Raw genomic sequence first — 22,305 nt, forward strand, 5'->3', positions numbered from 1 at the left:
ACCCTACGCAGGCTACCTGGGATCCTTCTGGGGGGCTTGCCAGGTGTGCGACATCCAGAAGAGCGGGCTGGTCCCTTCTTTGCGGCCACCTAGGCGCAGACGGGACCCTTGGGCAGCCTCCAGTCCATCCCCTGTAAGCTGAGTGAGCTCTGGACGTTGGCCCGGCTGCCCCATCCAGGAGGGCCGGCGAGAAACAAGACCAAGACACTGGTGCTGTCCCGCTGCGCAATGCACAAAGACGCCCAGAGTCACCCCAGAACCCAGGCTGCAGCGCGATGGGGGCGGAGCGTCCTGCCGCCGGAAGGGGCGGGGCCTGGGCAGTGTCCCGCGTCCGTTTCCGCGCGCCCTTCTGCCTCGGTGGTCGGTGCAGCAAGCCCGGGGCGCCATGGGGTGGGGGGCGGACGCCGGCTGCACCCCGCGCCCGCCCATCCGCCGGCGGCCCGCGCCCGAGCGCCGCGTGGTGGTCGTGCTCTTCCTGGGCCTGCTGCTGGACCTCTTGGCCTTCACGCTGCTGCTGCCCCTGCTACCCGGGCTGCTGGAGAGCCACGGCCGCGCGCACGTGAGACCCCCGCCCGTCCTGCCCCGCGCCCGCCCCGCGCCCGCCCCGCGCTGCCCATGCGCCCACCCAGCCCCTGCTCCTTGTCCCCAGGACCCGCTCTACGGCTCGTGGCAGCGCGGCGTGGACTGGTTCGCCGCGGCCATCGGGGTGCCGGCGGAGGAGCGCTACCACAGCGTGCTGTTCGGAGGTAGGCTGCCCGCGGCCCTCCGCGACCCCCAGGCCTGCCCGGGCGCGCGGGCCGCCCCTGACCTGTTCCTGTCGCTCAGGTCTGATCGGCTCGGCCTTCTCCTTCCTGCAGTTCCTCTCCGCGCCGCTCACCGGGGCCGCCTCCGACTCCCTGGGGCGGCGCCCAGTGATGCTGCTGTCCCTGGTACGTTCCTCGAACCAGGTGCCCACTGGGTGGCCCTGCCTCCTCCCGCCCACCCAGCAGCCGCGGGATGGGCTTGGCTGGGTATGGGCAAAAAAGGGGTGGCTGTGGGTCCCACCTCGCCACGGTTGGCCCTGGAAGGATGACTGGTGCCGGCGGCCGAGCCGGGCGGCCTGGGCCGCTCCTGCCACCAGGGGCACGGGGGGGGGGCTGGGGCGGGGCCCAAGGAGCGTGGCCTGGGCCTGCTCGCCCCCTCGCGGCCCCTCCTGGCCACGAGTGACTCCACCTGCCCTGCCAGGCGGGTCTGGTTGCCTCCTATGCAGTGTGGGTAGCATCCCGGAGCTTCGCGGCCTTTCTGGCCTCCAGGGTGATTGGGGGCATCAGCAAGGGGAACGTCAGCCTCTCCACAGCCATCGTTGCTGACCTGGGCTCACCTCCAGCCCGCAGCCAAGGCATGGTGAGTGCACAGGCCTGGATGAGGGGGCCTGGGCCTGGGCCTGGGCCTCTCTGCCCAGCTCTAATGGCCTTCTCCCCAGGCAGTGATTGGAGTGGCCTTCTCCTTGGCCTTCACACTGGGCCCCATGCTCGGTGCCTCCCTGTCTGTGGAGATGGCACCCTGGCTCAGCCTCTTCTTCGCAGTCTCCAACCTGCTCTTCATCTTCTGCTTCCTGCCAGAGACACTACCCCCAGAGAAGCGCGTAAGCTGGAGGTTGGGTCCCATGGAATGTTCTCTCAGTCTGTGTCACTGTCTGGTGCCAAGAGAGCTGTGCTGCCCTCTTTGGTGTCTTGGGGCCTGCAGTGCTGGGGCAGTGCTGTTCCTTAAGCTGGTAGGCCTCTCCAACTCCCCGCAGGCACCCTCCGTCGCCCTGGGCTTCCGTGCTGCTGCTGACCTGCTCAGCCCAGTGGCCCTCCTGCGCTTTGCAGCTGTTGCTCGAGGCCAGGACCCACCTGCCAGAGACAGTAAGGAGCCTGCCCTTCATACCAGGGCTTTCCAGACCTTGGCTGCCTGGTCCGAGGCCCACGTGCGCCCCCTGCTGCCCTGCAGAGCTTGGCAGCCTGCGCGGCCTGGGCCTGGTCTACTTCCTCTACCTCTTCCTGTTCTCGGGGCTGGAGTACACACTGAGCTTCCTGGCGCACCAGCACTTCCAGTTTAGCAGGTGGGTCCCACTGAGCACGCCCTGCCTCAGGGTTCAGTTCCCCCCAGCAGCCTGCTGCCCTCCGCCCTACCCCTGCCCCACTTGGGCTTCAGGCCCCCAGGCCGAGGGCTGGACTCACCCTCTGCCTCCCAGCCTGCAGCAGGGCAAGATGTTTTTCTTCATCGGTCTCACCATGGCCACCATCCAGGGCACCTACGCTCGGCGAATCAGCCCTGGCGGGGAAGTGGCAGCTGTCAAGCGGGTAGGGGCTTCCCCTCCAGTGGGTGGTAGGTGGTATCCTGGGTTCTGTGGGTGGGCAGCAGAGCTGGTCTTGAAGCCATGTGACCACCACAGGCCCTGCTGCTGCTGGTGCCAGCCTTCCTTCTCATTGGCTGGGGACACTCACTGCCCGTGCTAGGCCTGGGGCTGCTGCTCTACTCCTTTGGTGAGTGGCCCTGCAGGGCTGGAGGGGGAGCCCCATCCCTGTCCTCTGGGCTGACAGATGCCTCCAATGTCCCCACCAGCCGCTGCTGTCGTGGTGCCTTGCCTGTCCTCCATGGTTGCCAGCTATGGTAAGTCCTTCCAGGGCCAAGGACACCAAGGTGAGAGGTGACTGGCAGGCACCTGATGAGGTCTCTCCCCGCAGGTTCTCCAGGACAGAAGGGCACCGTCATGGGCACTCTGCGGAGCCTGGGTGCCCTGGCCAGAGCAGTGGGGCCCATGGTAGCTGCCTCAGGTGAGGGCTGTGGGACAGCATTCAGTGTGCTGTGTGACCCCTCGGCTACCCAGTGCTGCTCTTGGCTCCCCACTTGGTCTGACAGGGAGTAGGGGGGTGCGGGGGTCCTCGGTCCTGGGGCCCCGGGTGAGCCTGTCCAACTCTCCACAGTGTACTGGCTGGCTGGGGCCCAGGTCTGCTTCACCGTGTGCTCGGGGCTCTTCCTGTTCCCTTTCCTCCTCTTGCTGAAGCTGAGACATCCAGCGCCCGTTCTCAAGGCCGAGTAGCTGAGCTGCGTGGCTCACACGGGGCCACCCTTGCTCTAAGTGGGAGCCTGGACCAGAGCCCCTGCCCCCAAGTCTCTCCCTTCCCAGTCTAGGAAGAGAGGCTTGCCCACCCCGGGGTGGGATGCGGCGAGTCTGGGCAGCCTTACCCTCTTCTCACTCCAGAGGCCCAGGCAGGGTTGGTGACTCCAAGAACATCAAGTTTTCTGTTCGTTCCTGTCATTGGTGGTGTTGGCCACTGCCTAGGCTTCTTAATGACCAATAAAGCACCTATTTTCTACCAGGTGCCTTTCTGTTCTGCCCCACCAGCCACCGCCAAGAGCTGAAACTGCAGCTGGGTGGCTCTTGGTTAGGACAGAACACAAGTGTCCCAGAGCCTGTGTCCTCCTCAGCAGATGCTTGGGGAGTCAGGCACGGACCCAAGGCTGTGGGTCAGTCCTGCTGGCAGACAAGAGGCAGAGCCTTAGGCTGTTGCTATTCCTGACCCCTCTTTATCAGATATGGCCACGCTTCTGTTCCTATTCCAGTGAGGCTTGGTCTATTCACATTTGGGGGACAGACTGTCAGGACAGGCTCATGTGCTCAGTGCCCTGTCCAGCAGCTTCCAAATGCCACCTCAGGTTCCCCAGGGAGGCCCAACAGGGGCACTAAGTTAGATGCATGTTCCCAGTCCACAGCTGCAGGGAACAGCTGACTGATAGTGGCCGCAGTGGCATGGATAGCGACCCAAACTGCCTGGAGACTGAGGCAAGGGATCACTAAGCCCCTGGGTTGACAGACGAGCCTGGGCAACACAGCAAGACACCTCCCCCCCCATCTCAAAAAAAGCGGCGGGGGGGGGGGGGGGACACGAAAACTTGGAAATCCTACTTTAAGGCAAGAAAAAGACTCAGACAGAAACTGCTTAAAGAGTTTATTTGTGAGTAAAACATGTTACAATGAGGAAAGGACACACAGGCGTCTGCATCGTGAGTGCAACTACGTTTCATGTTGTGATACAAAGAATTAGACTACAAAAGTGAAAACTGAAGGTCACTGCGTATATGGGGCAGGGAGAGGGGGTGAGAAGGGACAAAAGGCAGGGTCCAGGATGAAGGTGGGAAACTTCATGCCACCCTGCCACCAGCCTCGGGTCCCGCTCAGGCACGGTGTTGGTGGGGTTGTGGGCATTCAGCCCACCATGCTGAAGATGTGGCACCGGTGCTGCCCGCCGCTCCCTGGTGGGAGACCTCTGGGCCCCTTGGCAGGCACCCCACAGCTCCTGACACCAGCCACCTTTGAGGGCTTGCCTAGCCACCCACTGAGCAGCCTCTAGCCCTTTTCCAGGGATGAGTTAAGTGAAGATTGACAGTAGTATTGACAAAGGAGAGAAGGATGCAAGAGGCCACTGAGTCAAGACTTCTGTCTTGAGTTCACTTTCATCAGAACCTGGGCCTCTTGTAAGCTGAGTTAGGGTGGGAACAGCCTGCCATCGGTTCTGAACCCCACACAGGCAGGCAGTGCTCCCTGCAGTCTGCCAGAGGTCCAGAAAGAAAACTAAAGTGGTCTGTTCACATTTAGTGAAAAAGGAAGCTAAATTGCAAACCTGCCAAAAGGAAAGACTCTTCTCCCCTCTGGGCATCCTCTTCCCTGTGAATCTGCTTGTGGTGGGGGCTGTCCATCAGCCCATAGGGAGCATAGCACTGGGCATGTGCAGGCCCAGCATCCTGCCCAAACCCACCTCTTCAAGGCAGCCCTGGGGCCACGGGGTGGGCACAGGAGTGCTGCACAGCACCAAGGCTGTGTGCAGGAAAGAGGGAGGTCACTGAGCAGGTGACGCCAGCAAAAACCACAAGTCGGATTCAGTCACCTGAGACACCTTAGGGTGAAGAGGAAGCCGAGCAGAGAGTTATTTCACAACAGGAAGGATGAAGTGGTCAAGGTCCAGGGGGACAGTGCCAGAGCTGGTAGAAGCCTCTGGTGCCTTCCAGCCAGGACCATGACTTAGAGGCCCATCTCCCCCAGAACCTGAGGCGGAGGGGCGGGGGGCAGAGTGCACACGTGGGTGGTCAGCACCTGTCTGCATGGGGCTGGGCACAGGCGGGAGGGGCCTAGCTAGGTAGAGGGCTTGGCTTTTCGCATTCCATTACACAAGAGGACAGAACACAGACATAACCAGGGACTCTGGCAGATTCAGGGCTGCTTCAGACAGGACAGTGCAGGCCGGGCCTTCAGGAGTCACCCCTCTTCTTGCTCTTCTTCAGGAAGGAAGGAGTGCGGAACTTCTTCTTCTTCTTAGACGGGGACTTGCCTGGAGACCCGTCGCTGCCGGGATCCACAGCAGACCCCTCCTCGGCAGCTGGGGGTGCTGTCTCCTCAGCTACTGGGGCTGAGGCTGGCTCAGGGTCAGCAGCGGGGTCTGGGGTAGGGCTTGGGGGACCCTGGGCTTCCTCCTCCTCCTCTAGAGTCGAGAAGCCAAGTGCTTCTGAAGGCTCGTCGGGGGACAGGTCAGGTAGCATCGGCTTGAAGGTGGCAGCATCGCTGTCGTCTCCGGGAGCCGGCTCCTGCAGGAGGTCTGGCAGCAGGGTGGGAGTGGGAGAAAGGCTTTAGGGCTCCTGCCTGGTCGCCAGCTGCCTAGTGTCAGCAGAAGGAGCGGCCACTCAAGGGACTCTGCGTTTTCCAAGACAAGAAGCTCTAACTAGACCTTGTCTACCTTAGCTGGGTGAAGCTAACCTTAGAAAAGGTCTGTCTCCAAGGATGTCTGGCGCCTCCGATGGGGAGCATCTCAAGCTTCCTGAGGAGCACAGCCTTCATGCTGAGCTCTGGCCTAAAATTATGCCTAGAATTGGTTCCACAACATCTGGTCTTCCCCAAGGGCAGCCAGGAGAGAACCATGAGCGAACCCCAGACCCCAGGAGCACAGACCTCCAACAAAACAGCCATTTAGGCTGGAGAGTGGAAAGAAAAATGAACTATATGGGAAGTTATAGACAACAATAACAAAATCAAGCCACCCTCACAATCTGAATAACTCAACAGGAAAGAGCAAAATATCACCTGTCTCCAGAAAGCCTAAGTTTGGCTGGTTTCCGTCTACCCACATGCCTACACCCACCCCAGGGACACCAGTGTTGGAGGTTTTACATAGTCTACAAAGTAACAAGCAGCTGCATGTTAGGCAACACCAAACCACTTAGTACTCAGAAGTCAAGCACAGCTCAGGATGGGGAGCTAAGCGGGGCTGGAGAGGCCTGGCCACACATGTTCCAGGCCCGACACTGCTGTAGCTTAGGGAGCAGGGGGTGCCCCACAGTCCACCCTACTCGTTGCCCTCTTCCCTCACTCCACGCCACACTCAGAGCAGGAGGGAAGGCTGGGGGTGCAGGCACCTCCCCACCCAGAGGGATTAGGGCTCCCTCTGCCAAGCTCATAGCAGCTAATGCTCCAAGATAGAGGCCCCGGCATGCACTCTAACTTTCCATCATTTGACAAATGTCACATTTCTTAAAAAGTATTAATACCCTCTTCAGCTCACTTCAAATTGCCAATGCCAGTTTAAACACAGGTCCAAATAAACAGGACTCCATGCACCTAGTGGAAGAACCCACCTGGCAGAACCCCATCTGCATTTACATCTGACCCAACCATCAAGAGAGATTCTCAGAGGATGAACTTTAAAACTCCATTTTTAGACCCAGGCTGCTCTGAGCAACACTGTGCAGTGTGTGGCGGCCCCAGACAGTCCATCCCACCGTCCATGCAGGCCGCTGCCCTGCACAGTGCTCAGGTAACTCACTCATGGGGAGGCCACTGAAGGGTTGGGTACAAAAAAAAGAGGGCCTCTGTTTTTGTTTTGAATAAACAGAAAACAAAACTTAATAAACAACAAAGAAGCAGGAGAACGAGGCAAAGCAGAGGCAGGGGTGTGAGAGCAGAGCGCCAGGCGCGGGCAGTACTTACTAGGGCAGCAGGTACTCTTTAGCACATCCAGCTCCTGTTGAAAGGCGGCCGCGAGAAAGAGAAGCACAGGAGAGAGTCTATGCACTCAGTCACAGCCACCGGGTTCCACAAGAAAGGCCGAGCCACTCTTGTAGGACACAGAACGGGGAGGGAAGCCACAGGCTTCACGGGCGACACAGATGTACGAGACTGAGACACAGACGTGTCAGATCACACACCACGGACGTGAGACAGTCCGAGAGGCGAGCAGGGTACACACAGCCTCTCGGCACCTGCCTGGTGTGGCAGGTCAAGCATCCTGCAGCCCGACAATGGAAGGCACTCAGGTGCCCTCTCGACATGACGAAGGATGGTAAGTAGGCAAGCAACGGGCAAAGCTGGCACGAGAACCGTGGTGGGTCCCACCCCTGAAGTTGCCCTCCCACGATCATAATGGCTGGACTCTGTTCTGCCTCAGGTTACCCAGCACAGAACAGATGGCGGAGGAGAAGCCAGGGGAACTCCAGAGCTGGGTCAGGCCTGCACACTTCTTTATTCAGGTTAACAGAACTAGTGCCACAACTAGGTGTCAGTGCACAGGCATGCACCCTCCCACATCAGGGCCATCGCACCCCCGCCTCCACCAGAGCTCACCTTCTTCAAGCTTGACAGGGGTGCTGGGGGGAGTGTGGGGCACAACCGACTGGTCTGGAAGGCTCTCTTCCTTCTGCTCTCTCGCCTCATCCAGATTGTCTGCAGGTACACACAAAACAAGAACATGGTGCATGGGACTTGCAACCCCAGGACCCTCAGCCTGCATTGGGGTTTGAAGTTTACAGGTGTCCCACAAGAGCTCATGTGCTGCAGATATGGTCCCTGGCTGACGGTTCCTCAGGAAGGCAGGGAAGCCTGGGTGGAGGAGGAAGGTCCCTGCGGGACATGTCCTTGATGGGGATATCGGGAGCCTCCATCTCTCTTCCCTGCCTCCACAAGGGCAGGAGTGGTGCTCCACCAGGCCCTCCCTGCCATGACAGCTGCTCACCATAGGCCCAAAGCAAGGGAGCCCACCAACCAGGGACTGAAACCTCAGGAACCACAAGCCCAAGGAGACCTCTCCCCCTTCTAGGTGTCCTATGCACCAGGTAGGAGAGAGGCACAGCGAGGCAAACCGACTAGCCCAACCTCTTGAGCAGCAGACGGCCTCAGAGGTCATGCTGGCTTCCCAGGGCGTGTTCTGGAAGAGCCACAGCAGGGCTTTGTGTCTGCCAGCTTTTGGAAAAGGATCAAGAGACTGAGTGTTTATTTGAAGTTTAACCAATCTTGGGTACAAAGTTAATTTCTATTCTTATTCACAAGAAAACCTGCCAGTGTCCCTGCGACAGACTGAAAAGCTAGACCCACCTAACCTCTGTGGAGCAAGTGGCCGGCAGCTTCACGGCCTCGTCCCACTCACCACCTCCCAGTTCCACTCACCACCTCCCAGTGTCATGCCACCACGACTTTGGTCTTGATTTCTTACGCAGAACATTCTTAAAATAAAGTAAAATAAAGTAAACTTGATAACTGCAATGATTTTTCTTTCTTTTTCTGAAATCCACTGATAAAGCAGCAAAAGGAAACAAAACTGCATGAATTAAAACCCTGGGTTCAGAAACCCCTGCCTGTTTCTCACTTAGAAAAAATAGTCCGTGCAACCCTGTTCCTCAAACCTCTCATCCACTCTCTGACCGCAGACCCCTCTCCCAGGCCAGCTGCTTCCCGGCCAAGGGCACTGCTGCTTTCCAGAAACCAAAGGCCTGAGTGTCTCCTCCCTGCAGGACTAAAACCTTGACCAAGAAGAGTTGCTGGCCTCTGAGCCCCAGTTTCCAGCCACATGTGCCCTGCTCCAGCATTCCAGGAGGCAATGGGAGGACTACTTCTTTGTTAGTTCTCAAAATTTTTGGTTCCTCTTTTCAAAACCTATAGTTGTTGAGCTGGGGATGTGGCTCAAGCGGTAGCACGCTCTCCTGGCATGCGTGCGGCCCGGATTCAATCCTCAGCACCACATACAAAAACAAAGATGCTGTGTCCGCCAATAACTAAAAAATAAATATTAAAAAAAAAAATTCTCTCTCTTAAAAAAAAAAAAACAAACCTATAGTTTGGAAATACCTGCTCCTCGAGACTCTGGCACTCAGTTCCATTTATTTTCACATGTTATAAAAGTGTCCAATCATCATTCACAAAATCATGGCGACCTATGTCAGTAAGTCACCAAGAGAAGGAGGCTAGGCCAGCATGTGGCCCCTTCTGGGCATGGTTTGAGATCATCAGGGTATCAACATGCTACTCATGGTCAGTGATCACCCCAGCACAGGGAAACCCTCAGGGTCTATGAGGAAAATAACACATCAGAAATGCCAAGCCACAGAGCCAGGACGGGCAGAGCTGCCATGTTCCTGCAGAGCTCCTTCTCTGCCCCAGGACCCAGCTGCAGGGGTGGGCCCTCCTCTCAGGGTCACCTTGAGAAGGACACAGGATGTCTACTGGCAGAACACTTACTGCGGGGCTGGCCCTTAGGAACCATCAGTATTCAATGTTAGTGATTCTCATGGAGCAGAGGCAGCCTCTTCTCCATGAAGCTGAATCACTGTGCGTATGAAAAGCCGGTGTCGTGGACACTCGGGCAGCTCCCCCACTAACAAGCGGATTCTCCTGGGATCTCTCATCGCTCCACACAGACGGGACCCGGCTGGAAGAACGGCCAGCCCCTCACACCCTAGAGCTCTCTGCACAGCACAGCGGGCCCAACTGCTGTTGGGGCCACTCCCAGGCAGGACCACCCCAGGTGCAGGGTGCACATGGGGGACGGGGACACGAGTTCTCTGAGGCCACCCCTTCACGGCACTCTTCCCAAATGCATTCAACTTCTCAAATCCTCGGGAATGTGTGCTGGATGATGTGCAGGCCTCAACAAGGCCACAGTCTGCGCTTCATGCACAGGACTCTCCTCGCTGGGAAGCCTCAAGCTGCTGCTTCCCACTCACCTTCAGAGCCCTTCTGCTTCCGCTCCACCTCCCTGCGGTACTCCTCCAGCTCGCGGTCTGTGAGTGTGTTGAAGGGGTTGGGGCCTGTGGTGCTCACGATGACGTGGGGCTGGTACTCCTTCTCAATGATGGCCTTGGAGGCCGTCACCAGCTCCCCCTGTGGACAGAAGGGGCATGGTCTGCAAGAGCCTGGCCAAGGGGCACACCCTCCTCCCAGGCAGGCTGCAGGCGGGGCAGGGAGGCTTTCCAGGAGCAGACAGACAGCCCAAAACTGCACGGCCAGGGGCCCAGGGCCTAGACTGAGCGTAGCCGTCCGGGGCAGAAGATGTGGAAACACGGTTCAACACTGCCGAACAAACCCCAGAAAAGAGACCCAACCAAGGTCCTTCAGGTTCAAAAGTAAAGGCACCCAGTACGGACCCAAGAGCACGGACCACCCGGAGGGTTCCACCTGCCCACTGACCACAGGAATAGAAAAGGGCCTCTGTGCTGATCACAGTGGGAGTTCCCTTCTCTCATGGCAAGGCCCAAGCATAGGTAAGTCTTGCCCACAGTTTACAACCAGTTCCCAAACACATCCCAAAACAAAATGCCCTTCAACACCAGAGTGTGCCTGAGGGTTTTGGAAAACTGAGCATCTGTGTAAACAAAGCAAAAGCAAAGCACTAAGGCAGCTCCTAGGCCACGTCCCAAGAGGCGGCGGCACAGCCCGAGGGAGGGAGCCATCAGGAGTCCCGGGGAGCTGCTCTGTCTGGGGCTGGCTCTCCAACGCTCTGGGGCCCATTCTGAAAACACTGACAAGAGCTCACACACAGGCGCCTCACTCATCGCCAGCTTCCAAAACCCAGTGAACACAGGAGGACCCTGAATCACACACTGCCAGGCCTGGAGCCTCTGTGCCCGCAGCACTCATCTCCATAAGGGGCACCACCGGAGGCAGAGTGTCCTGGTGGCAGGGCCGGGAGCCCAGTGGGTCTGGGCTAAGTGGCACTGCCAGGCACTCTGAAGCACTCCAAGGCTAACCATAACAGAACCCCAGGGAGAAGGGCCTGCTGGAGCAGGGTCTCTACTGCACAGCCTGGAGGCCTGTCACAGCAGGGAGCCCTCCTGCTGCCTAGGCCTGACCTCGGGTTGGTGGCTTTACATTTAGAAGCAACCCTGCCACGGCAAGATAGCAAATTAAATCCTTGTCCACCACTCATTAGCTTTGGCTGAGACAGGCCCCTTCCTGTCCAGCAGCCTCAGTTTCACTACTGGCTGGAGGGGTCTGCTGGGCTGCCAAACACGGTGACCACTTCAAATGGTGATGCTCCTCAGGCAGTGACCCTCTGGCTCTGAGGGAAAGCAAGGCCGAGCCTGAGGTGCAGGACAAGTGGGCTGAACAATTAGGGAGCGGCTGCCTGGAGCCTCCTCCCTCTCCAACTGCAAGTGACCTACTAAGGACTCCAGCAACACAGAGGCCCAGTAACTGTGTACTTGACTGAGACATCTGGGCAAGACAAAGGCTCCAGCCCTAAAGCTCTGCATGCCTGGGCTTGAGGCCTAAGCTCTTTGAGCTTTAGCTTTTCATCTGCAAGGAAGACCAGGACAGAGCCAAAGGGATGCTCCTAGGTGGGCTATGAGCATGCTGGGAGCTCAGCACAGGGTCAGTGAGTCCAAGAGGTGGGCTCACTGCCCTGTGCACTCCTACGCTACAGCACGAGGGGAGGGTGCACACACAGACCACGCAGTCCCTTTCCTAGCTGGACACCTTGCAACACAGACCTTCACGCCTCTGTTCCAGCTACTCGATCCACTAGCAATAAAATTCAGAAGGTGGCAACATCATTGCAGGTCCGCACTGAGATGCCCAAAGGCTCAAGCTGAAGGCGCCTCCAACTGGGTACAGGGTTCCTTTCTGAAATGATAACTACTACCTCATGGAAGGTGGCCTTCACAGTGTGAATGGCTGTCACCAGTGAGGGAGGAATTAAAGGCAAAAGAAAGTTCTTCAGAAAGCCCCAGCTTCCCAAGTCCTAAGGGCTGTTCCTCAGACAGGAAGCAGAGTCTATATGTTGGGGGGTAGTTTCCGGGACACCGTCCTCGCTGAAGCAGCTCCCTGCACCAAAGGAGCATTTTGAGGTTGACATAAAAAGTAGTAGAATAAAATAATAGCTCCAGTAGAGGACATCCATGGAGTCAAAGCACATTTTTGCCATAAAAATGAAATATATCTCATCAGGATGGGGGTGAAGATCAGAACACAAATGTGAACTTCAGAAATGGGGAGGTAAGAAGCACAAATCTCGAGGAAGAGTCCACGTAAGTTGGGAGTGTGGGCAGCGCAGTGGTGGGGCAGTAGCCGAGCAGGCACGAGGCCCTGGGTTCCATCCCCACCACTGGGGCAATAAAGGACAGGAGTCCACATCTATTCAACTGGGGCCAGCCAGCCAGGCGGCTCTGTTGAGACTGGGGACCCTCCATCTATCTGTGAAGCACCCAAGTGACTATGACGTGCAATGTTTGAGGACCACTGGGGCAGAGCATAGCTGTAACTAGACGACACACCAGGCAGAAGCACATCCTGGGACACGTGCCGGCCTGCCTTTTGGGGAGCTGAACACAACACAGATGAAATCCTTTAAAGGCACCACAGTGCCAAGAGGACAGTACCTCAGTGACTGGCTGTGGCCTGCTTTACGTGCAGGACGCACTCTACCCAGGCGCCTGGCACATCCACAACGTGCTGCTAACCCACAAGAACACCACAGCTCGTGGCCCAATGTGTTGGCTCGAAACACAAGCTGCCAGGGAACCCATCCTTCTCCCCCCTCAGAACCCCTCCAAGAATGGTAGATGGAGTAACTTCTAAGCACGGGGAAAGCAGAACCCACTGCATTAGTACATGAAGCCACATGTCATGACCAGGGGTTCCAGGAGGAAGATGGCACCTTGGCACAAAGCTGCTTCTAGCTGAACTGGAATGCGAGTGAGACTTGCATCACACTGAAAATGTTACAGCGGAATACAGAGCCCAAGCTACGTCCTCCGAATGAAGGCCAAACACTGAAACTCTAGACACGGTGGGCAGCCACCTTCCATCATGGGCACCAAGTTCTTCAGGACCCTTACTACCTAGGATTGTCTACCTCCAGGACAGGCTAGATAGATACCCACGCACACAGAGATCAAAATGTGGGGCTTCAGATTTTCATGAATTTCTCCCCTGCAACAGTAACAAGTTTTCTTTTTTTTCTTTTTAATATTTTTTGGTTGCCAATGAATTTTTTTACTTTATTTGCTCCTTCATATGTGGTGCTGAGGACCGAACCCAGGGCCTCACACATGCTAGGCAAGCACTCCACCACTGAGCCACAACCCCAGGTACTCAAGTTTTTTTTAAAGGTAAAAATAAATGCAATTTTATCAATGAAGGTTGACAATGACTGTCTTGCTTTTATTTCCCACTTCTTTGGGGCAGTGATATAATTCAACAGCCTTGGGTTCTATTCTCAAAAAAAAAAAAAAAAAAAAAAATCCATTCCTCTGTAATGACCCCTGATGGCTATGGTCAAAGATGAACAAGCAAGGGGAGGGGCTGTGGGGGAGCTGTGGCTGCCAGCAGAGCCCTGACGAGACCATCTGCAATGGGCATCTTGTGAAAGGTAAACTTTGGAGCCCAAAGGCATGCACTGACGAGTCATGTGCAGAACTTGAGCAATGCAGCCACTGTCTCCTTCAGACTGGCCACTTCCCAGCAATATCTCAATACTGTACAATGCTTCACACCCCTGTTTTAATTAAGGAACAGAGTAGGCAAAACAGAGTCTGCTGAAATCTCATACATGATTTAGAGGTCTCTTTCAAGCTATATCAGAAACAAAGACAAGGTCTCAAGCGGGAGGTAGTGGGGGCAGGAAAGGGAGAAGAGCACCGCGGACTGCCAGGGCATTGAGTACCTTTCTAAAATAGAGAGATTTAGCAGGGCTAAAGGTCTGCTCTGTAAGCTCGAGCCCTTCGATAGTCTCCGTACAGTCAGAGAGGGGTGCGTCCTGCAACAGTAAACTGAGTCATCAGAGCACACCAGGCCTAGCTTACAACCACCCAGGCAGGGGGAAGCCAGCTAAGAGCATGCAGCAGGGACAGCGGTCAACAGTGAACGCAGCAGTGGTGACAGTGGTACGTGCAGACACCAAACATGAAACGAGGACCACAGCTGGCCAGATTCAGAAAATGCAACAATCACCATCTACCCCTGAAGAGTCAGGTTTGAAAGCATCAGGTGGCATCTTCATATTCTAAGATAACTACTTACACAATTATCTTCAATGTGCCACTAAGTACAGTTATTTTACAGAAATGCATGTAAATGTGGACCACATTTACCAGGCCTCCCTCCGCAGCCCAAGCAGTGCTATGTTGCAGATGTGACTTGTTCCAGAACAAAGGCCCTTCAAACCCTCCTTTTTCTAGCACTTACACAGCACCCTGCTAACCCCGGAGCTGGCCATACGCGCCCTCACATAGGCATGCACTACAAGGAGGGGTCTGCAGGGATGGGCACAGCCCTCTGCATGCTGATGCTAGGTCTAGAACTCAAGGGAAGTGGCTGGTCTACTTCTTATCAAGAGGATTCATAGCAGAGATAACTGGTTGCCTAGGATACTCACCTCATAAAGTCATTCTCTCCCAAGTTAATAACAACTCTGGAGCAGACAGAGTCACCACCCACTAATACGAGAGACATTCTGAGCTCTCACCTGGACGAGGCTTCTGTCCATCACCACACCACACAAAACCTGGGACTGAGGGCCAGCAGTTTTAATGTCCTGCAAGTTCTGCTCTCGGATCTAAGGAAGGGAAGGAAAAGAAAAGCACATAAGTAGCACAAAGAGGTCATGCTGTGGCTGCCAGTCATGTTGCTTGTGCACCTGGACCACTACCCCCAAGGTGGTCTTGTGCTCCACCCAGCCCAGATGGCAGGACGCCCCAGGAACACCTGCCTAATGGCACTGGCCCACCCTGCTTAGCAGGGTGTAGGTCAGCAGAAATGGAGGGACTAGTCCCAATTCCCACACATTCCAGAAGGCTCCAGCAGGGCCCCAGCCCTTCACTGTACCCAGTGACCTGGGGGAATACATTGGGGGTTGTGAACACTGACAATCTGACAACCCACATTCTGACCAGTGCAGTTTATGAGCCTCTGAATGAGTCTGAAAGGCAGAACAGCCACCCACTCTTGCTGGATCAGGCTCTGGGGCTTCTACTCCAGACCCGCTACTGAGCAAGCATCACCCCAACACTCCTCAGGCCCCAGATGTCTGCTGCCCCTGCTCCACACTGATGGCAGAACGCAGCCTCAGCATGAGGAGGTGACTTCACTTCCCCAGTGGGAGCGCAGACTGCCCTGCTGGAAGCAAGCACCCCTCTGCTCCACAGCAGCCAGTATCCCTTCCAACCCTGCACCCAGCTCCCTCCAAGTGCCCAGGGCAGCACATACCTTGTTCCTCATCTCCTGGACCTCTTTTGGGTTAGTGTTCAATGGGACAAACAGGTTAGGGACAGCAGAGGTGGAAGTTCTAGGTCCATCCTCTTTAGTCCACTGCAATATCAAGAACAGTCGAGAAGTCAGGGTCATGACAGTAGTCACAACGCCACAGCATCCGTCTGTCCAACTGACCTCACATCTGCTCATGCATTGAACCTCACAGACGGCTGAACCAATGGCCACGTTCCCTGGGCCACTCTACAGAGCTGACATGGGGGTGAGACGTGGCCACGCAGAAACCACTGAATGGTGGAGTTAGAGGCGTGGCCAGTGGGAAAGCCCACGAGAGCCGGGGCAATCAGGCTAATGACCAGCTGGGTCACGCCCCTCAGAGGCCATTGGTCCACCGCCCTGAGAGTCCCCCAACACCAAAGCCAACTGGAAGCGTGAGATGACAGGATCATGAGAAGCAATGTGACGCAGCCACCGAGGAAGGGCGAGAGTCCGCACTGCAGGCAGAGTGGGCACCACCAGAGTTGTGCGTGGAAGTGAGTGGCAGCACCAGACACACAGCGGCACTGTCCACCAGGGGACGCTGCAGCAGCTCCCAAGCACGAGGTGGGGGGGGTGACATCATGTTTTACAAAAGAAACCTCTGAGTGTTGCAAAACCGTTCCAACAAAATAAAGCGCCTGGTGAGCCCTCAAAGGCTGCTTAGCCTCAGTGCCTCCTGCTCATCGCTGCTCAGGCCTCCAATCAAGATGGGCTTTGGGTCAGATTCTGACTCCGAGGCGTGAGTAGGCACTGAACACTAACACAAGCCATCTTTGAAAGCAAATGCTGTGCCTTTCGGAATATTTTTGAGAGGCAATAAGATAGCCATAAACCATATGACCTTAAGGAAGCAACCAAACTGTCAAAGGCTTAGCCACTGCGAAGGAGTGTGGAATGAGCATGGAGCTGCGGGCACTCACTGACGGTTACCTTCTCAGAGAAAAGACAACTCAGCGTCTTATTATAAATAATTCTAGTCAAAATGTTAAAACAGCCACCTCAGAAACTTGAACCCATTTAAAAAATTAATATGAATTATTATAAATAAAATATACCAACCTGGGAACATTGCGTGGAATTTGTATTAATCCAGGAAATAGGAAACACATATAAATACAGCTGAGCAAGATCCCCTTCGATGCGCTCATTGACTAAAAGGCCTCAAATGACTTTTTTCCATTTTTTTTTTTTTAAATACGGGAGATTGACCCAGGGCCTGCACTTGCCAGGCAGGTGCTCCGCTGCGAGCTACACCAGCCTGACTGGACTGCCTCCAGGTGACCATCACAGAGCTCACAGCCATGCTGCCTGCTGTGGGTGCGCTCTGGAGAGACCTGGCAGGCAGCCGGCAGAGCACCCCAGCGGCAGCAGAGAGGGGTTCTGTTTTTAAGCTTAACCATTCTAACCAGTGAACCAAAGAAAGAAAAGAAGGGAGGGAGGGCAGGAGAGGAAGAGAAGTGCTCCCACACTCTGAGCCTGCCACCACGCAGGGTCTTCGCCCACGTGACACAGCTGCTCAGGACCACAGTGGCTCCGCGCCAACTGCATAGCAGGAAAACACCAGAATCACCTGGGGAAGACAAAACCTTTTTTTTTTTTTTTAAATAAACTTATCAAGTAAAAGCACTGCTGAAGGGGGAAATGTGGCTGTCGGCTTCCTGCTTCTTGGGACACCTGGGCTGCCGACTCTACTGAGCTCAGCATGCAGCCAGGTCTGGCCCCACTGTACTGCCCCACGGGGGACTCCATCCAGGGCTCTGGAAAGGGCCTCTGCTGCACTGAGGTGTGAGCTGGACAGACTCAAGGGCTGGCCTATGGGAGGGGAAAGCACCCTTGGCAGCAGGACACCAGGGACTCCTCTGAGGGGACAGGAGCCCTGCACAGTGCTAACACTGAAATGAGCCCCTGGCAGCATCTGTCGCTGGTGCCTGCAGGTGGCCTGCGCTGCACTTGGTCATGCCGCACCCCACAGGAGTCCAAGACTCACCACCATGGCCGCCTACTCACATGCAACAGTCCATGCAGAGGGCAGCTGGCGTGAGCCTTCTGAGGCTTTGGGACAGAGGGCAGGGAACAGTGCTGAGAGAGGACAAGAGTCAGCAGAGAACGGGCCAGCGGGCCACAGGGAAAACTGCTTAAGAAAACACTGTGACAAAGAGGGAAGCAAGGGGTGGGCAGCACTGGCGCGCGGGTCAGGCCTCTCAGAGCTGCGTGAGGAGTTAAGAGCCGACACAGCTGGAGTTCAAGAGAGCTCCTGCTTTCACGTTAGCACAGGTGAGTCCTTCAGTGCTCCACTGAGTGGAGTCGGCCTCAGGGGCAATGACTAAAGAGGTGCGTTGTATCTTAAGCAGTTTCAAGCAGAGTATTACTCGAGTTTGAGCTGAGGCATAAAGTGGGCTTTGGCTCAAAAGAAAGGCAAGTTAACAAGGAAGGGTCATGAGTCAATGTGGGTCAGAGGGCAGGGTCCCAAAGCCTCCGAAGCCCCAGCTGCCCAACTTGCTCTACATCATCTAACTATGAACAGTAAGGTAGGCACAGACCAAGCAGTTGGTAATACAGCTTGGCACGCAGACACCGGACGAGAGAGACTGCAGCAAGGGTTTCACGTGATCGTGTGTAATGTTCGTCCACACCTTAGTCTTCGACTTGGGACTGCTTCCATTCTGCCCTTCCTCAGAAGCTTCGTCACCCCGGCCAGAGTTCAGCCATCTTGTCTTCTCTCGCTGCTGCTTCTGAAAACTGTGTCTGAGAGGGGAGCAAGTGCCCGAATCACCGTCACTAGCAAAGGAGTAACCAGTGACACTAGCAGGAACCTCCACATCGCTGTATTTTTTAGATTTCTCTCTTAGAGCAGGGTATCGATAGGGATAGCCAGTCCTGTAGCCCTAGGTCCAAAGAGAAGAAAAGATAGTCAGTGCTCCAGATCTCAGAGCAGGGTTCACTGTGGAGACATCCACAGGCAGAACACACAGCTCTGCAATGTGAATCCTAAGCACATGGCCGAAAAGGCACAGGCTCACCAAAGACAGGCCGCAACGCTGACAGCAGGACCACTGTGCCCGAGCAAACCACAACCACCCAGAAAACCACACAAAGTAGAACAAGAAACTGTCATGCTCACACGGTGGACCGTGGTGAGGAAAGAGAAGGCTCTACTAGCAATGGCACCCACGTGGACCATGCTCACAAACCGACTGCCCAGGGAAACACAGTGGAAAAGGACACACGCTGTCTGGGTCCACTTGTAAAATGCACAAAACAGGCAAAAGCAATCTCTGTTGTAGAGACAAAACAGCAGCCACCTGAGATGGCAAGTAACTGAAAAGGGACTCGAGGGCTTATGCAGTACCAGCATTGCTTTTGATCTGGCTATTGCTTACGTGGTGACTTCAGTTTTCAAGTCGACAGGACTCACCTGCTGCTGACAACTGCACAGAGCAGACTCATCCACAGTCTCAACACTGTGGTAACCACCAGGTAAGACCACACACCACTCATGGCAACTGGTTCTCAGCAAAATTTGCATATGGCACTTAGAGTCCTCCTTCCACGCTGCCCCGCGACCCCCAGCTGTGCCTGCACAGGTGCGTGCCACCTCGTGTCCCTCTGCTGGAGCACCTGCCAGCTGTCCCCCCAGGCAGCAGCTGCAGACAAGGGGGGTCTTCCTCATCTCTCCTCACCAGGGCTTAGCACTTAGTAGATGTGACAGACTTTTTGATGGCCCTCAGCTCCACCTGTGACTGCCCCTGCCCTTCAAGCCCAGATGCAACAACTGCCATGCTTCCAGCCTCTGGCATTTGCAACAGGCAACAAAGAGCGTACAGTCCCACCCTGCTAGCTCTGGAGATGCAAGCCATCATGAATACTGCCGCTGTAGGAAAACGGAGTCTCAGAAGCGGGGTACCCCTCCCCGAACCCATGGAGCCTTATGATGAGAAGCCCGCCCTGGTCAACAGCCCGACTGCAGGCTTGTGAAGCAGAGACCGAGCTGAGTTGCGCCTGGAGCCCCGCACCGCCCCCCAGGAGGCTATGAAACACCAGAGCTATGCCGTCACACAGCACAGGGCTGGCGGTGCCTGGACAGGTGTGCACTCACTACACGTCACAATGCTCAGCAAAGGACACAGGGTGACTGAAGACACACAGGAGCCCTCAGGGGCGGACCCTCTAGCCAGGTGTGGTGGTGTATGACTATGGTCACAGCTACTCAGGAGGCTGAGGCAGGAGGGTGGCTTAAGCCCAGGAGCTCAGGGCCAGCCAGGGCCACACAGTGAGTCCCCGTCTCAGATAACAAAGAACAGTACGAAGTAGGGATGATACCTCCCACGTCAGAAACCGTCTCTCTCTCTGGCTCTGCTCCTCCTTGGGTATCTTTATTACCCATCACTGCTTTGATACACTTTTAAAATCAGCCATCTTCAGGCTGGGGCTGGGATGGGGCTCAGTGGTGGAGCGCTTGCCTCACACAGGTTGAGTCACTAGGTTTCATCCTCAGCACCACATAAAGATAAATACATAAAAAGATACTGTATCCATTTACAACTAAGAAAAATTTTTTTAAATGGCCATCTTCATTAAGGGAGTCATCTTCATTGTGTTCCTCAGACAGGCGAGATCTACCTGCACAGGCACTTTGCCTCCATGAGCAAGCTCTGCTGAGGGGTACTGAGGGATGACTCGGCCACAGAGCACTGCCTGGACACACAGCTCTGTCGACGCCGCCTCTGCCTGCACATGGGGCATCTCCCTGGCTTCAGGGTACAGACTCAGGACCACAAAACACCATTTTATTCTGACAGGGCATTGGTTTTTCTTAATTCTTCCCTTCTAATGCTGTCAAACCAGAATTCTCTAATACTTGATCCTGTGAACAATTTTTTGGCTCATGATTAAAAATATGGGGGTGCTGGGGATGTAGCTCAGCAGTAGAGCTTGTGCTTAGTGCCCAGGTCCTGTGGGTTCAACCCACAGAGCATGCACGCGCACACACATGCGCGTACACACACACACACACACACACACACACACACACACACACACAGAGGTAAGCAGATAGACACAAGATATATAGATTTGTTCCTTTTTGGAGGAGCTGAAGTTCTATTTTGCTGTGGAAACAAGTGCGCATTTCTCCTAAGTGTAGACGTTTGAGATGAGACATCTACTACGAAGTGGGACTCTCACCTGCTCTCTACCTGCTCCATCATTAGCAGACAGCACAGCAGCAAATCAGATGCTATAAACACATACCACAGCTATAAACACATACCACAGTCGGCAACTCTCGTCCAGTTCATTTCTTTCTTTCTTTTTCAAAATACCTTCATTTTATGTATTTACCTTTAGGTGGTGCTGAGGATGGAACCCAGTGCCTCACACGTGCTAGGCAAGTGCTCTACCACTGAGCCACAACCCCAGCCCCAGCCTGATGTTCGTTTGTTCTCTTTCTTCCTTCCTTTGGTACTGAGAGTGAGCCAGGCGCACTGAATTCCCATCCCTTTTTATTTATTTATTTATTTACGTTCTTGGTCCTGAGGATTGAACTCAGGGGCACATGACTATAGCCACATCCCAACCCCTATTTTGTATTTTATTTAGAGACAGGGTCTCACTGAGTTGCTTAGTGCCTCACTAAGTTGCTGAGGCTGGCTTTGCACTAACGACTCTCATATCTCAGCCTCCCAAATTGCTGGGATTATAGGCATGCATCATCATTCGTGGCTTCCAGTTTATTTCTTATAAGCTACACAGAACTTTAATATTAAAACTGCTAATAACGTGCACTTATTGAAGAAACCAAATAAAATACACTTTCTGTAAGACACACTTCACTATTAGCCTTCCTCTTCTATTAAATCAGAGTTAGTGCCTAATTTAGGTTTCACTCTCCACCTTCCAAAATGTCCTGAAAGCACGAGATGAGTAGGTATGCAGATCCTTATCTCCTCTCCCCCTTCCTCATATGACTCTTGGCTAGGAGCGGGGTGGGATGGTGGACCAGGAGGAAGGAACCCTATGCCTGGGCCAGCTCCACACTCCTCACCTCAGGACACTCAGGCCACTTCTTCTCTAGCTGCAGCTTTCCTGAAGGGATACCAACTCTGGCTGCCCCCTCATTCCAACAGCTTCTTGTACCCGATTTGTTAGCTTTTGCTCCTTTTCCTGCATTCTTTAACCAATTTGGGCCCAAGGCTCCTGCCCTGCCACTGTCTCTGTCCCTCCCACTGTGCCTGTCACCCCTAGATCACACAGTGACCTGAAATCTGTTTGCCACTTCTATCACAGGGCCATGAACTCCTGAGCCAAACACTGCAATCTTCTCAAGATTCCATGCGAAGGGGGTCAGTGAATGTAGGATGCAGAGGTCACGGAAGACTGTTCTGTCATCCCCTCCTCCCTGATGGAATGCAGCTGATGGCGAGGAGTTCCCACGGCGGGGACGACGCCTCACATGCAGCACACTGGCCATCATGGGGCACTAGGATGGGCCTTCCCAAAGCCCACCTGAGAGGTACAATGTGGCATGAGAGGGGCCCTGTGGCAGCACTAAAGCCCCATGATGTTTGGAGGGCTGGAAACTCGAGGACAATGCTGGGATGTGGCTCAGGGGTACAGCACTTGCCTGGCCTGCGTAAGGTCCTGGGTTCACTACTTAGATCTCAGAGAAAAACCCCAAAACAACAACAATGAAAATTATCTCTAGCCATTAAGTCACCAAAAAAACCCTAGGACGGTGGTTTTTTTTTATTTTTTAGTTGCAGATAGACAGGTTTATTTAT

At 55.0% G+C, this 22,305-nt stretch overlaps 2 protein-coding genes across 17 annotated transcripts in view; one reads left to right on the plus strand and one right to left on the minus strand.

Annotated features, from left to right (window-relative positions):
* The first annotated feature begins 339 nt into the window (after positions 1–339).
* Slc75a1 (solute carrier family 75 member 1) lies at positions 340–8,496 on the plus strand. 3 transcript variants are annotated; one of them, XM_077803205.1, is made up of 12 exons: positions 340–559; positions 650–746; positions 826–929; positions 1,225–1,383; positions 1,463–1,624; positions 1,778–1,886; positions 1,972–2,083; positions 2,216–2,324; positions 2,417–2,507; positions 2,587–2,634; positions 2,709–2,798; positions 8,336–8,496. In XM_077803205.1, the coding sequence occupies exons 1-12, from the start codon at positions 386–388 to the stop codon at positions 8,488–8,490; spliced, it is 1,410 nt and encodes a 469-aa protein (XP_077659331.1). In that variant the 5' UTR covers positions 340–385; the 3' UTR covers positions 8,491–8,496. The 3 variants fall into 3 exon arrangements, with proteins under 3 accessions (XP_077659331.1, XP_077659333.1, XP_026251056.2); XM_077803207.1 differs by lacking the exon at positions 8,336–8,496 and adding an exon at positions 2,930–4,877 and having other exon boundaries at positions 2,709–2,886; XM_026395271.2 differs by lacking the exon at positions 8,336–8,496 and adding an exon at positions 2,949–4,877.
* Add1 (adducin 1) overlaps positions 3,958–22,305 on the minus strand; it is a 71,085-nt gene continuing 52,737 nt past the window's right edge. For 6 of the 14 annotated variants that reach the window (XM_026395296.2, XM_026395298.2, XM_077803201.1 and 3 more), the window contains 7 exons: positions 18,067–18,411; positions 15,485–15,586; positions 14,745–14,834; positions 13,944–14,036; positions 10,006–10,162; positions 7,634–7,732; positions 3,958–5,615 (listed from right to left, as the gene is read on the minus strand). In XM_026395296.2, coding sequence (XP_026251081.2) covers positions 5,272–5,615; positions 7,634–7,732; positions 10,006–10,162; positions 13,944–14,036; positions 14,745–14,834; positions 15,485–15,586; positions 18,067–18,411 — 1,230 coding nt within the window. In that variant the 3' untranslated portion in view covers positions 3,958–5,271. Of the gene's footprint in view, positions 5,616–6,999; positions 7,035–7,633; positions 7,733–10,005; positions 10,163–13,943; positions 14,037–14,744; positions 14,835–15,484; positions 15,587–18,066; positions 18,412–22,305 lie in introns of those variants that run through there. The other 8 variants (XM_026395310.2, XM_026395303.2, XM_026395314.2 and 5 more) reach the window with 8 other exon arrangements.

The sequence above is a fragment of the Urocitellus parryii genome, chromosome 10, assembly GCF_045843805.1.
Source record: "Urocitellus parryii isolate mUroPar1 chromosome 10, mUroPar1.hap1, whole genome shotgun sequence".
In the NCBI taxonomy this organism is placed as follows: Eukaryota; Metazoa; Chordata; class Mammalia; order Rodentia; family Sciuridae; genus Urocitellus; species Urocitellus parryii.